At 42.8% G+C, this 15,482-nt stretch overlaps 1 protein-coding gene across 13 annotated transcripts in view; it reads right to left on the minus strand.

Moving 5' to 3' along the window:
- Positions 1 to 15,482, minus strand: part of SSBP3 (single stranded DNA binding protein 3) — a 244,673-nt gene that overhangs the window by 34,892 nt on the left and 194,299 nt on the right. For 5 of the 13 annotated variants that reach the window (XM_061633079.1, XM_061633078.1, XM_061633080.1 and 2 more), the window contains exons 6-7: positions 5,327 to 5,407; positions 4,409 to 4,468 (exon numbers count right to left, since the gene is read on the minus strand). The exons of 4 other annotated variants lie outside the window; for them this stretch is intronic. In XM_061633079.1, coding sequence (XP_061489063.1) covers positions 4,409 to 4,468; positions 5,327 to 5,407 — 141 coding nt within the window. The remainder of the gene's footprint in view (positions 1 to 4,408; positions 4,469 to 5,326; positions 5,408 to 15,482) is intronic. 4 more of the 13 variants (XM_061633083.1, XM_061633084.1, XM_061633085.1 and 1 more) reach the window with 1 other exon arrangement.

The following is a 15,482-nucleotide window of genomic DNA, read 5'->3' on the forward strand; positions in this document are numbered from 1 at the left end:
AGCGCTTGGGAGCCCTGCGCACGGAATGAAGTGAGCCATTTTTGAGAAGGCATCAACGACCACCAAAACTGTGGTTTTCCCCTGCGAAGGTGGAAGGTCTGTTATAAAATCCATAGTAATCATTCGCCAAGGTCCTCCTGGAGTAGGAAGGGATTCCAGTAGCCCCGGTGGCTTCCCAGTGGCAAGAGCGAACGTAATGCTCTATGTCCTTCTTCACCTTGGGCCACCAGAAATCCCGAGTGACAGCTTGAATGGTCTTAAAAACCCCAAAGTGGCCTGCCGTGGGGGCGTCATGGCACTGACGTAGTACCCTCACTCGCAGTTCTCCGGGGGGCACATAAACAGCTTCCTGATGGTGCAGTATGCCATCCTTCCATATAAGGTCCTTCTGTTCTGCCTGGGATGATGTGCCCTCTTCGACCCGCTGCTCCTGCATGAAAGGGTCCTGTTGTTGCGCTTCACGCACTTCAGCTTCCCAAGAATCTTGGCAGGCCCCTACTACTCCCCGCTCGGGAGGGATTATGTACTGTAACGGTCTTGGGGTGGGATCTCTCAGAAATTCTGGCTTCCTTGAGAGGGCATCAGCCTGCTTATTCTGTGCTTGGGAGATATAATGAATTTTGAAATGGAACCGTGCGAAGAACTGAGCCTAGCGCACTTGCCTCTGATTGAGTTTATGGGCGGTATGAAGACCCTCTAGATTACGATGGTCCGTGCGCACCTCAATTTCATGGCATCCAGAAACTTCCCTTAACGCTGCCAACTCTGGTTCAGATAGAGAGTAGATCCGCCCGGCGGAGATGCATGCCCCAGGCACCAAATCAATGGCACAATCATAGGGCCGTGAGGAGGGAGTTGCTCTGCTTCCTTTTTATCGAAGACGTCCCGAAAATTCCCATACTTGGTGGGCAAAGTTATCTCCCTTGGGGGAGGCGCCCCTGCCAACACCTGTGGCTCCTCTTCAGGCTGGCAGGATAGGGTGATGCGAATGGGCAACAGAAGGGCCCCTTGAGAGGGAAGGGGTCATAACGGAGGCTCAGTGTCTGTAGCACCCCCCAACTCTCTAGCCTCTACGAGAGCTGGAATGTGAAGTTTTCCGGCGGCTGGGATCTTCCGGTTTTGGCTGCACAATTTCTGGCGAGGTGTCCAGACTTTCCGCAATAGAGACACAGTCCTTCCCTCCGGCGTCTTTCCCTTTCCTCCTCTGTCAATCGCGGTCTAGCCCCCCCAATCTGCATGGGCTCCTCTCCCGAGACAGTAGGGATGCCAGGATTGGGCAAGGGTCGCACATGGGGCAGCGGAGCAGCAACCTGACTCCGTGAAGGCTCCATTCTTCGCTCCAACATTCTTCCTTCTAAGCAGCTGTCTATCTGCAAACTCAGTTGAATCAAACCCCTCAGTGAGTCGGGGCGTGTGGAGCGCACCAGTTCATCCAACACCTCTGGACTCAGTCCATTTCTGTAGAAGTACATCAAGGCTGGGTCATTGTACTTCGTCTCCTGAGACAAAACACGAAAAGCATGCGTGTATTGCCCTACAGACCCCCTTCCCTGTCTCAGGGTCCCTAACTGGCGGGCAACCATATCCTTCCTCTGGGGGTCTCAGAACATGTCCCCCATCGCATTCTTGAAGGCGTCAAACTGGTGCAATATCTGGTTGTTGCGAATCAAATACGGGGTGGCCCATTTTGCCGCTTCCCCTTCCAATAAACTGATCATGAACGCCACCTTCAGTTGGGAACTCAGCTCTGCGCACTTGAATGTACAACTCACATTGGGCTAGAAACGTGGCAAACTGTTCACTCTGCCCCCCGTATCGCACGGGGAGCCCCACTGGAGACTTCACAGGGGCTGCCGCCCTGGGGGACGCAGCCTGGACTTGGGTGACCAAGGCATGGAGATTCTGGTTATCCACTTGCAAGGCTTGCGTTGCAGCTCTGAGGTTTTGGTTCTCGGCTTGTAGGGCTTGCATAGTCACTCGGAGGTTCTGGATCTTGGCATACAAAGCTTCCATGGTGATAGGTACTCCCCCTCTTGCTCCGTTCTGGTCCATGTCATCCGCCATGGGAACAGGTTCGAGTAGGGATGGTGGTTGAGTCAATCTGTCCCATCCAGAGCCGAAAGAATGAGGCTGGAGTGTGTATGCAAGTAAATCTCATTTTATTTGAGTCATGGATACATCAAAGGCATTGCGCTTCATAGGAAACCCTACGCTAACTCACTAGAGGCCCTAACTATACTCTAGACATGCTCTGCAGCGTGTGAAGGAAGTTGACTCAACGACCCCCCACTGGGAGCGGCAGGCTTATATAGGAAATGTTTTCGAACGTAATCTCTGACTCCTTCGTAATTCCTGTCTTTGCCCTGTCTGTTTCTCGCAGCGACGGGAACGAGGAGACAGGGGACGCGCATCCAATGGCTCATCTGAAGACACCTGCTCCCGAGCAACGGGCTCGAGGTCAGGGGGCGGTGCCACACTGGAATCCTCCTGGGAACTGCTTGGCAAGGGAAGAGCTGGCACTGTCTCTGAAGCTTCCCCCCACAAGTCCTCTGCATCAACTGGGGGCGTTGTGCTCGGCTCCTCGGAAAGGGCGTTACTCGTGAGAACTGGCTGGAGAGCAGGCTGCCCCCCTCCCGCACGATCCTGCTCAGACACAACAATCCCCAACTCTGCTTCTTCTGGCTGCGGAGGCGCCTGAAACTCATGCTTCCCCCCTTCCTGTCCCTTCTGAGTTGGCTGCAGCGCAACACTGGGGTAGCCTGAACACTGTTGTCCATGCACTGGTAACCTCCAGGCTGGATTACTGTAACGCACTCTATATGGGGCTGCCCTTGAGGTTGGTCCGGAAGCTGCAGCTGGTGCAAAATGCAGTGGCGAGATTGCTCACTGGGGCATGGTATCACCAATATGTCACTCCCCTGCTGAAATAATTGCATTGGCTGCCCATGAGTTACTGGGCTAAGTTCAAGGTGCTAGTTTTGGTGTACAAAGCCCTATACAGCTTGGGACCAAGATACCTGAAAGACTGTCTTACCCCTTATATACCCACTCTGCAGGTGAGGGCCTCCTGCAGATACCATCTTATCCGGAGGTCTGTTATGCACAACATAGGAAACGGACCTTTAGTGTAGTGGCACCTATCCTATGGATTTTCCCTCCCCTTAAATATTAGACAGGCACCATCTCTTTTAACTTTTCAAACTTATCCCAGTCTGCTTCTGTGTTGGTATTGCTTTTTAATATGTTTTTAAGCTTTTTTTTAGATGTGTTTAAAGCTTTTTAAAAATGTTTTAAAAGATGTTTTCTTTTAATATGTTTTTAAAGATGTTTTGTTGTAATATATTTTAAAGTCTGTTTTTATGATGTTTTAGAGTGTTTTTAGTGCCTTTGCTTGTCATCCTGTTTTCCTACTGGGAGGAAGGGCGGGATATAAACCTAATAATAAATAAATGAATACTTTAGAGCTGCTGTAAGCTACTACTGACAAACTAGGCTGATATGAACAAACCTTCAAGCTCAGCTGTTTGAAGCAACAAAGTGGCCAACTTTAAAGCCTTACAATTACCTTCCCCCCACTTCAGTGTGGGCAAGTCTGCTTACAAAGCCACAAGAGATGACATTAATGTCACCTTTTTAAAAAGTTATAAAATATTTTATTAATAAATAAATAAATATGAATAAATTTAATCTTGCATGCCATTATAAAAAGGATTTTAAGTTGTGTACAAAACTGCTTATTATTATTCTGGTTTTTAAAATGTGCATATCGCTAGTGTCTATGGAGGATAAGGCTATCAATGGCTATTATTAGTCATGATGGTTATATGCTACGTCCAGGAACAGAGGCAGAATCCCTCTGACTTCCAGTTGCAACAGGAGGGGGAGCTGCTGCCCTCATGTTCTTTTTATGGGTTTCCCAAGAGGTATTTGGTTGGCTGCTGTGAGAAACAGGATGCTGAACTAGATAAGCCTTTGGTCTGATTTAGCAGAGCTCTTCTTGTCTTCCAGTCTCCTACAGCAATTTCAATGAGCAATTTCACATGATTATTTGTTGAGATCTTACCCCAAAGAAAGGCTAGAAATGCATGACACAAAATGGGATTGCGGATATTTTTTGAGAATCAGTAAATCTTCCATGCACCTCTTACAGTCTGGTTTGTACGAATTCTACAGACAGTATAGTTTTTTACTCTCAAACTCCCACTTTTTATTATGTTTATGCATTTGTGTTTTTGCTAGCAAAAGGCTACCTGAGATCCTTAAGATAACCCTTTAGGAAAGGAGGGTTTTTTTTGTCAAAACTCATTCCAACCTCAGTGTTAAATGTTTGTTCTGTCATTCATGTACATCTAAGCCTGAACGGTGCTTTAGAAAACACCTTGACACAAAGACTGAAGAAATATAATACCTGGTTTCCCATTCTGATGGGGGGCCGGGGACCTCCTGCGTATCTTGGTGACATAAAAGGCTGTAAGCATATAAAATTAGTTCAGTGGCAATGAAAACTCAAAATGGAAGTAAACGTTGTAACCACATTCTTACGACAGCACTCCAAATATCGAAACTGACTGTGCTTTCCCTTATTCTACACATGCACACACACTCCCCAAACTGAACATTTGATTAGCAGAACATTTTTAGGTGGTCTCTAGGCCAAATGGATGAAAGATTTAATACACTACATTCCATTCAACTTGTAATTAGATTTCACACATTTACACACAGAAGAAATTCTTTTTAAAAAAAACAAACAAAATGTTGATAAATAAGAAATATCTAGACTCTTAAGTCTTTGGCATTTGTTGCAGTTTATTTTTTATGGTTAGGATGGTTTAATATATTTTGACAAGACTAGATATAGCTGCTAAAATTAGCTCTAGGAAAGTACCAACTGAACATTAGATACTTTTTAAAAGAGATTGGTAAATGAAAGTGAAGTTTGGGGAGGGAACGGTTTAAAATATTTCAATGACAAGTAGTGAAAACAAGCACTTAAACCACATAATGAATGTCTAATACAGTTCAGAAAAAAATATAAAATGATATTTGTATGTAAATTAGCATTCCTGAAATTGAAAACTACTTTATAATCTAATGTCAATGGAACAAATACAGCCAAGAGAAACAGACTTCCTAGTGGAGGTGGAATGATGTGGAATGAAATTGATATTGAGGGCCCAGAAGGTGAGTGGATGTAAACCTGCGACATCCCACAAGCTACACTGGTGCTACAACTAGTTAATTAGTGGAAGGGTGTGGCTCCCACATGCTTAAAAGAGTTCACACAGAACACAAATATCACAGCAGTGCCCTGCAAGGTCTTTACCTGACTGTGGGGTCCCATCATGCTGTTGGGGTTGTGAGGTGGAGGCTGTGCGTGTGGCGAGGGCTGAGAGCCAGGCGGTCCCTGTGAGGTTAGATAGTAGAAGGTAGTTATAGGTCAGGCACATAAACGTGCAGGAAAAGAGCTGACTTAACAGGACAAGCTGGTGAATCTTCACAGGGAAGAAAGTTTTGCTTCTAAACATTGCAAACTTCAAATAAGGGGGGTGGAGGGAACCAATAACTGTCAAAGCACATCAAAAGAGTTGTTATTCTGAGTGACTGACACAACTTGTGCCCCCTGGCATTTATAATATCTGGACTTGGGATCATTAATGAATCCACTGCTGGAACTGCAGCTAAATGCTGGAATTTCACTGCTCCATGGACAGACTAAAATAGGTACAATGTGTGGCAGCACAAAATCTGTGAGCAAAGTTTTCATTAATAAATGCAAACTGTGATCTCAATTAACATAATCATCTCCAAAATATCTGGGGAAAACCCTGCCTTGTCTAGTCTCACACTGGAAATTGCACACATGGCATCACAGAAATGCAACATGTCCACCAACTGTGCCCTGGCATCTGTCTGCATTCATGCATGCTTTATTCAAATTATGTTAATCAGCAGACTTGGGTAAACAAAAAAAATTGTAAATCTGCTTTGGCCGTATGGATCATGAGATGAGTTTGGGCAATACTGTACAACTTCTGCAAGCTGAACAAAAAGCCCCCCAGTGTAATGTACTGTTTCAGTATTCCACAAGTCTGCATCATTAAATGCATTTGGATAAGTGCTTGAAGAATGCATACAAAACTAGCTCACCCACAATATATTCCTATTAGATTAGCAAGAGTACTTTCTTGTGTTTTCACTTGCCACTTGGGTCAAGCGTTTGGTACAAGAGAGATTTATAAACAGGAAAATTTATATATATATATTTTTTAAAAATGCATGGTAACGTATTTCCATGCTTCATCCAGAAAGACCTCCATATCTAGGAAGCCAGCAGCAGTAGCAGCAGCAATAACTTCTTAAAATCATTTCTATACACAAGACTATAGTGTCATCCTTTCAAGGCTGGAATGTGATCCTTCACCAAGATTAACCATCTATTGATGCAGCAATGTATCTTGCATGTAGAGATGATTTTCTTTGGGGGGTGTTTGGGTAGAATACACTATATGTGCTTAAAAAGAAAAAGATTGGTTTACATAGTTTTAACCCTGCACTGTAGCATTTGTTGGATCAAACGCTTTAATTTCCTTCACTCCTGGTACCCCGGAAAACAAGAAGTTTATTTTAAAAAAGTGTGCTCTTGAACATGAATAACCAAATTCACGCTATGATGTACATATGTTCCCCGTGTAAAAAATTTTCCTCAAACAAACACAAAATTGTAATTGGTCTGGAAAGCAAACAAGACTTGTAAGTACATTATGAGAATCAGCTACACACTTCAGGAAAAGCAGAGGAACAGATGTTCTATACCTGCCATGTTAGTAATTTCAACAAGTGTTCGCCTTCTAGCTGCTGCCAGCAATGGCACGGTTTGTTACTATGAGCAATTTTCTTAATTAACAGACATTAATTAGCCATTTAGCAATTTTGCAAGCATTTGTTTAGCAGCTTTCCTAAACATGAATACCACTGTGATAATGGTACTGATTAGAGGATCCCCTAATTAACAGTACAGGGAAGGAAAATTGAAATCACATAAATTTAAAAGGGGAGGGGATGTTAATGAAGGCAGGACATATTTGCACCTGCAAATCTTTTGTACTAGGGAAACTTGAGTGCAATGTAAATAAGAGAAAAAAATGTTAAAGAGTTAACGGAGAAAGATGCGAACAGAGCTCAAAACAGAAGCAGACACTCTGTTGATCCTCCAGGTTATGTTTACGTGATCACAGAAACTGATTTCCCATTGCATTAATAAGATCCATTATATGTAGGGTGCTAATGTTTGCTCATTAACTCCTTTAACTGAGAATTAAGGGTTGTTTCTCACAAGGTATTTTTCCTCCAGTTCTTATACCCACATACAAAATATATTAATATAGTGTTAGGTATGACACTATATTAATATAATAAATGTAGCTTCCTCCCCCCCTTTAAATACTTAAGAGCAGCAAATGATAAGGAATTAGGCCCCTGCTATCAAGAGAAAAAAAATGATGTTTGAAATGAATGAGTGACTTTTGTACCTAACACAGTTCGCTTTTGAGAAGCAATCTTTGTGCAGCAAGAAGAATTTGTTCTTCACTAGGTTTATCATGCTCTTTAACCTCTTGACAAAACCAAAAAAGTCTTGGCTCTTCTTTAGATTCCAGAAAAACAAATACCACTTTTTATTATAAACAATTAAAGAAAGAGTTGTGAAGACCATGTTGCCAGTAATACATTTATTTTAAAATAATTAAAAAGGGTGTCTGGGATAACAAACTGACAAAAACATAAAGTTAACATGGTTTAAATTCGAACAGAAAGTCAGCTGCTATGTGGATGCCACTGAGATGTTTCAATCAGAGTGCTTCACGAATGGTTTCAGTAATTGTGCTAATTTCATTTAAATACTTTTTTCTTCTATACTAAAAGAAACTCCTACTCTAAACAATACGCCTACTGAGTAATTTCCTGAGCAAGATGCCAGTGAACTCCACCCAAACAGAACAGCAATGGGATTGATAGGCAACTGCTGCTGCCATCAGTGGTAGCCTCCTTTCAGCTACGGAGATTGCCCAAGCCTGTTCCAATTACCTACTGGCAGCAGCTGCAGACAGGTCCTAGAGCTTAACATTTTAGCTCTGTCTGTAAGAGCAGTGTCAAAGTCTCTACGGCTGCAGAATTCCTATGATGCTTGGGTATGATTGTCATAGTAGAGCAGGATAGGACGCAACAGGGTTCTCTTAGAACATAAAAATTCACCACTGAGTTATATAAACAGCAAATGGCAAAATGGCACATCTTGACTCAGCCTAGAAGAAGGCTGGATGCAAACACAAATGCTCCTTATCTAGGATATATTAACTTTTAACTCTGTAACACCATGCTTAACAACTCCAACATTTCTATCAGACATGTAGGCTTTCTCACCAAAGGGTAACCTCAGAAGCAAACAACTTTTTTAATGTCTATGACAAAAGCATGCACTTCAGCCTATCTGGAATTGCTTTGAGTTCCTGACCAAAATGCTGTGTAACTAAGATAATCTACCTAAAGTCTCCATGGAACAACTTAATTGTCATATTTCTCCAGTCTGATTTATTTAATAACATCGTTTATATGTAAGATTATTTTTTCACAGTTTAATCTCCCACCTTTCTCACAAGAAGTTCAGAGCAAAGTACATAGAGAGGAGTCTGGCTCATAGCTACCAAGTGGTTTCAAAGCTGAGTGGATCTCTCTAGTCAAATTACCTCACTCTAGCTTCTCCTATAAAAACTGTAAAAATATGGACTATTTTCTACTAAAGACATAACCTAAAAGATTATAGTCCTTTGTTTCACTCATGTCACCTCAAGAGATAACTTCTATCTTCTTCTGACACACTGTATTTTGCAAGCTGAAATAATCTGCTGTTAATTGAAAAGGGTAGTGAAAAGAAAGCGACAAAACCATTATTTTTCCCAACTGTATCATTAGCCAAGTACTAAAGGAAATCCAGTCGTTCCAAATATGAACAGCTTTTGGAAAGCTCAAAGCAGCCATCCAACTGCTCAACTACTTCACATACATTCATTAATGGCAACAATCAAGTAAACTGGTTGTTAAGATGAAATGTTCATAGAATTGAAAAATAGCCAAAAACACCTCAACTGCAGTTAAGAATACGTAAGCCTTTTCCCTACTACACCATTTCCCTACTACACCATCCCCACAACAAAACAGCAAAGAAGTCATGGCCTACAAGGTTTATATTCTCATAGGTGTGCACCAAACAAGAGAACAGAAGTTCCATACAACTTTTGCCAAGAATCTCTTTCAAAATTTTCACTTCTGTCTTTCAGAGTCAATGCTTGCTATCTCGCTATAAGATAGCAGCTTCTCAGCCTTCAGTTTTCAACCTTTCCTTACTTGAGCCTATGAGCAAATGATTTTGCAGTACTCCTACATTTAAATAATTAAAGGATAAAACATAAACCAAAAATAACCTTGTTCAAACCAGGAATTCTGCCTCCCCACATAATAAATGTTGAGAGATGAACCTCAGTATTTTAAGAACTCAGTGGCAACCTCCATCAATTAAGTAGACATCACAGATTTACCATTGCTGATGTGCCAACTAGTCTCCATTAATGAATGTGGCCAATATAGAATGAAGTATTTATTTTCTTACATTTATCCCACCTTTCTTCCATCATGGAGCTACATATAGATCCCATCGAGCAGTAACACATATATGTTATTTCTATACTAATGCCAGCACAGACATAATGAAAGGCCTTTGTTGACCAGGAGTGAACAACAGTATTATGCACTCCCTCCCTAGAACAAATTCTTTTTGCCTACCTTAACAATAGTAAAAATGTCACACAAATTTCAAATTCTGGTTTCCAATCCTTATTAAGAGGAAGGCCTATCTAGCCTTATTGCAGTTTGATACTGGTACCAATGTGATGCTTAAAACTCTGTTCAAGAAGGACATGGCAAATGTGTTCCAGACAAGGGAAAGGCTATGATAAAGGGAGTATGTAATTTCATGATCTGTTCTTTATTTCTTTAGCACCATTTAAGAGAACGATTTACGTCTGCACCAGCCCAAGCTCTCCCCTTACTTGACATCTGTGCTACCAATAACCATGAACAGTGGGAGGTTTCTGAACTATTGCAAGCACATATGACTGCCAAATTCCATTTGCAGCAAGATGCCATTTGAAAAATTGTTGAGAAGCACAACTTTGCAAGTGTAGCTTTTGCATATTTTTATGCACTTGGAATCAAATACAAATTCTGATTCCAAATTAACTACAGTAAGAAAAGAATGATTATACCAGGGATCCCCCAAACATTTTGGGCTCAGGGATACATTTGAAAATGAGCAGCACAAAATACCAGTTTCACAGAAAAAACTGGTAATGCTCAGAACCCCCTCCCCAAATAGGGAAAAAGGATATCCCCCCCCAAAAAAACACAGTCCAAAAAAAAGCAAACTGCCATCAAACAACCCCCCAAAAGCACAAAATAATTGGGAAGGGGAAAAGATCTTGGTGGGCATCAAGGGGGGGGGTGTCTGAGAGCATCATGGTTCCCACATGTGCCACATTGGGGACCTTAGGATTGTATTACACATAAATATATCAAGACCAAAAAAGATTCTGTAGAAGAGAATTAAGTCTGGCAAAACTTCAGATTTTCTATATGCCAGGAACCTAGGAGGAAGATCAATTATAGATCCACATGACTTTTTTTAAAGCAACCATGCACTAGTGAAAGCACATGTAGTTGAAAGATGGCAGGAGATGTGATTTGTAGCTTGTACAAGATGCGCTTTCAAAATACAATCACTTGCTTGGAAATGATGGAAATAACCAACAGACGAAAACTGCAAAATATTTTTTAAAATATTTAAAATAGTTTATCCAAGAGCAGACTGCAAAGCAAATAAGGAGGATCTCATAACACTGAGAGAAGGCAATGAAATGGTAGATGAAATTAAATGCTGGCAAGTACTAAGTAACTCACTTTGGAAGCCAGTGGGGTGAGGGTTAATCTCATTCATGAGAGACACGGGAAAGGAACCTTATATACATAGGACATTCCCCACAGAGCCACTCACTATTTCACGTACCTCCCAAGAACAGTGGAAAACCTCTGCATATTATCTATCCATAGAAGCAGTAAATGGAAGACAGCCTTTCTAGGTGAGACAAAAAAAGTCCACATAACCTCAATTTCTTAAAATTATCAGTGACTACAACTCCCACAATCCCCAAACATTGGCCACGCTGGCTGGGGCTAATATGAGCTGGAGTTCAACAGCATCTGGAAGGCCATGAGTTCCCTGTCTCAACACAACTGTGAACAACATGCTGGACTAAATAGAATGTATGATCCAAAAAGGCAAGTATTATGTTCTTTTAAAACAATGTAGGCTTCATTAACATAGGCACACCCAGCACACCCTGGACCCTACCCTGATAAGTATTTCACAAAAAATTCACCTGAGTCAAAGCAAAAAGGAGATTTTGTCTTTCCTGGTGAATCTTCTTTTTGGATATGATGATGAGTAGCACAGCACCATGAGTCTACATAGCATTTTAGAGAGTGACACAAGCAAAAAAGAAAAGGCTCTTCCTTGCAATCTACAAGGGGCATTCTGAAAGAGGAGTGTCTGGATGCTGTTGGATCACCATTCTTGGTCTTTGGCCATGCTGCCTGAGGCTAATGGAAGTTGTAGTCCAAAACATCTGGAGGGAAAACTGGTCTAAAGCAAGGCTTGGCTGAGGAAAGATGGATGTAGCTTTTGAAACCTTGATGGCTGTAGCTGAAGCATCAAAGTTCTCAGAGCCAATTCCTCCCTTCAATGATTAGTTTTGTTAGGGCGTTTCAGCTGCCACAGGAGAGATGGCAGCCAAAGGGTTATCTTAAACATAATCAGAAATATCTTTTGGGAGAGAATACGGTGTTTGAGAACTTGTTAGTGGTTTTGGCCTCCACAAAGGACTTCCATCCCAGCTTCATAATCTGTATTCTGTTTGGAACAGGGAAGCAAGATGGCAGCCAAATCCTCATACTCCTGCTGCCATGCGAGGGTGAAGCAGTGGCTGAAGTAGTCCATGCAGTTGCCATGGCACCCAAAGATGAGGTGGACCTTCACAAAATGCTTCTCCTAGGAGAGAGGAGTTGGAGTTATACTGAATTATTTCTCTAGTTACAGGAGAGACCACTCCTCTCCCTAAGTCAGCATCTCAGGCCTAGAAGTCACACTGAGACAACTACTTCCTGCCACTTGACTAAAAGAACTGAGGGAGAAAAGGTAAGAGTGAGAGACGAAGAAGCAAGGAGTTAAAAACAAAATAAAGAAAATGAGCTAAGGGAAAATGTATGCCTAGGCAAAGCAAAGTTGCCAAAACTTGCTTAGGCAGGAACAGACTAAAAGCAGGGGGAGAGAGGTTCATCCAAGTAAGTCATTTTCTATTTCCTGCCTCCAAGATTCTATGAAGTAGACATATCACTTCCAGAATGTCCCCCTGCCCATATCCAGAAAATTACAAAGATTCAAGCACACCCACACTCAAGTGTATCATCTCAAGCATGAAGACCCTTTCTTTAGGCTCACAAAATGTTCTCCTATGCCTCCTGGAGAGACATTAGAGTGATTCCACTCAAATTACCAGTTTTAATTAAAAAGGGGTCGAAAATCAATTTCTGCTTTTAAACAAAACTGATTAACAAGTAGGTTATTGCAATACACAGTGGCAGAGCTTTTCCTAATTCTTTAAACAAAAGCGACTGGTGTTGGAAGGGCATTCATCTAAGCATCTAACACCCATGGTCCTTTATATGATAACGCCTGCTTTAAACACACACTTTTCCCCACAGGAGATAAAAAAATAATGGTTTGGGCAGAGAAATCCCAGTGGCTAATTTAATCCACTTCCAAGATGCATTTTGTGAGCGTACTAGAAGATGGGGTGTGCTGGAACAACAGCTGAGAGCATGCTGCAAAAAATGTGAGAAACTATTACACACTCCCAGGAAATTCAAGACTTCGTGAAGCATTTTGTTGGCACACAACACACAGCAGTAAATCGAATCCTCATGGTTGCATTAGCTTGCAAGAGTAATGTTCATGACAGCTACCTCTGGATAATATAACTGCAGATCTACCGTAAAGGCAAACATCTTAGCAAAAGTGCTGCATGCTCTTTCTTTCAACTTGTTATGCAGCAGTGGGAGGAGCTGGTAACTTGGGGCTGGGCAAGAAACAAGGATCTGAAAACATTTGCTACTTCCTGTCTGCTACCCTGGGGCCACTAAAACTGCCTTGCCTGGATATAAAAAACTGTGGTCTTGCAACCCCCTCTCTTCTGATGCCCCATCACCAAACTCTTCCCCCTTTACAGCCTAGCTTAAGATTCATTTTTTACCTTCTCTTTATAAACAAGCAAAACAAAAAAGGCAGATCTCTGGATGTTGTTATCTCTGTAAATATTTGCAGATGTTGTAGGACCAGGGAGAACAGCAATTCAGCAGAGAGTGAATGCTGGCGCTCTCTCTCTCTCTCCTCCTCCTCCCTCCCCCTCTCACATACACTCAGTTATAAATCAAGCACTGAAATGAACTGCCTGCAAATGCTGGTTTAAAGATACAGAATACAAAGAGCCCAGTGAAGCCAAACTGAAAACTTTGGGAAGGACATTCACCCAGCCTAAGTATCCCAGGGCACTTCCATACAATCAGATAACTGCACAACAAATGGTGAATTTTGTTCTAAACAATCTGGACGCCATCCTTCACAAATGCATGTTGCTTGAAGAGATATTGCACACTCCTAGCATTCAAGCCACAATCTTTTGTGTCTGGGAAAATGCAATTTACTATATAGGGCTGGAGGATATTCTCTAATAGGGATGACTCCTCCCACTGGTCTTGACAGGCAGGGTCTTCAAATCCTTTTGCCTCCTCTCCAGGCGGAGGAGTTGTCCTACCCTCCAGACCAACCCTGCTTGCAGTTTGTGAAGGTTGGGTCTTTTCGCTGTTGCTCAAATCCTGTGTATTTGTTTGCCTTTTTTGAGTTATTCTTTGTTCATTTTTTTCTCCTCTCCTTCATTCTTCAGTTCTTTTGTCTGTTTTTGTCCCTCACCACAAACCTCTTTTCTGTTATCTCCTCAGTTTTCCTATTGTTGTGACTTTCTCCCGTCTTTACAACCACGGTTTTGGGGAGGGAGTGTGAGGGACAAGATTGTCCAGCTGGATGATTGGGATCACTTTTGTGGCTTGGAGATTATGGAGCTTGGCAAGCTGCTGTGCTTTACTGCTATTACGGCTGCCATGTGGTAGACTTTGCAGGTCTGACTGGCCTGGTAGCTCCGCAGGGACTGCGTTTCTGCAACACCCGTACAGAGCAGGACTGCGGTCACCTGGTCCCCCCCCCCCCCACGTTGCCTGCTTTGATGCTGTAATCTGGGCTTCGGCTGTTCTTTGGATCTGGGGGTTGGGCAGCACTCGCGTGAAGGCAAAGCGCATCCTGAGCAGCTTCCTGCACTTTTCATAGGTGCGGACAGCCACGACTGCCATTTTAATGGCCTCCTCTGCTGCTTCAACAGTCTCCTGCCACACCTCTGGTTACATGAGAGATGTGTCTGACCAAAATGCCTCATTGCTAGAAGAATCCAGGAGGCTGAGGGTGCTTTCTTCATCCACCCCAAGTGGGAGCAGGAGGGGCGAGTACTCCATTTTATGGTGATGCCCATAATGTTTTCCGCCCGCACTCTGCGTTCCCGACATTCATGTCCTGGGTGAAGTCTTGTGCCTTTCCTATCGTGTTGCTTCCTATGTCAGTCATGAGCTTTTCTCTGAGGGTTTCTCTTATGGGTATGCCCGTTTTTCCAAGAGGGTGAAGGACTCCCTCCCTCATGGTAACTGAGGAGTAGGAGATCCTCTTCACAGAAAGCCTATCAAGGAGGCACCATTCCAGGAGGCATAAGGGAAAGAGATCCTGCAAGCAGCAGTTCTATGGGCTCTGCTTCCTCCCCCTGTTCCAGTTCTTCTCCTGTCATTGTGCAGTCGGCTAAGAATCATGCTGTGAGGGCAGATGGCGCGGATCATGCTTTTGCCTTTAACTAAAGAGGGAAGGGAAGAGGGAGCACTGCCTGATTTTAACATTCACCCTCTCATCCTGCTAGGAAGGTGGGTTTTCTGAGGAAGAAGGGCTGGTGGTTCAGCCGCAACCTAGGTGGCTTGCCTGTGACATTTTTTCAGCCTCTACCAGGGGTGTAGAGTCATAGTCGGAAGCAATTTTGGGTGGAGTCGGAGTCGGTAGAAATGTACCGACTCCGACTTCAAAATAAATTTTGATTGACAAATCTTTTCAAATATAAATATTCAAAATGTCAAAGAAGCTTCCCATGAAGTCAGCTGTAGTTGAGCATTTCACCATAACTCAAGATGGAAAACATTTTGTGTGTCAGTGTATGACACAGGACCCAGAT

Source organism: Rhineura floridana, chromosome 6, assembly GCF_030035675.1.
Source record: "Rhineura floridana isolate rRhiFlo1 chromosome 6, rRhiFlo1.hap2, whole genome shotgun sequence".
In the NCBI taxonomy this organism is placed as follows: Eukaryota; Metazoa; Chordata; class Lepidosauria; order Squamata; family Rhineuridae; genus Rhineura; species Rhineura floridana.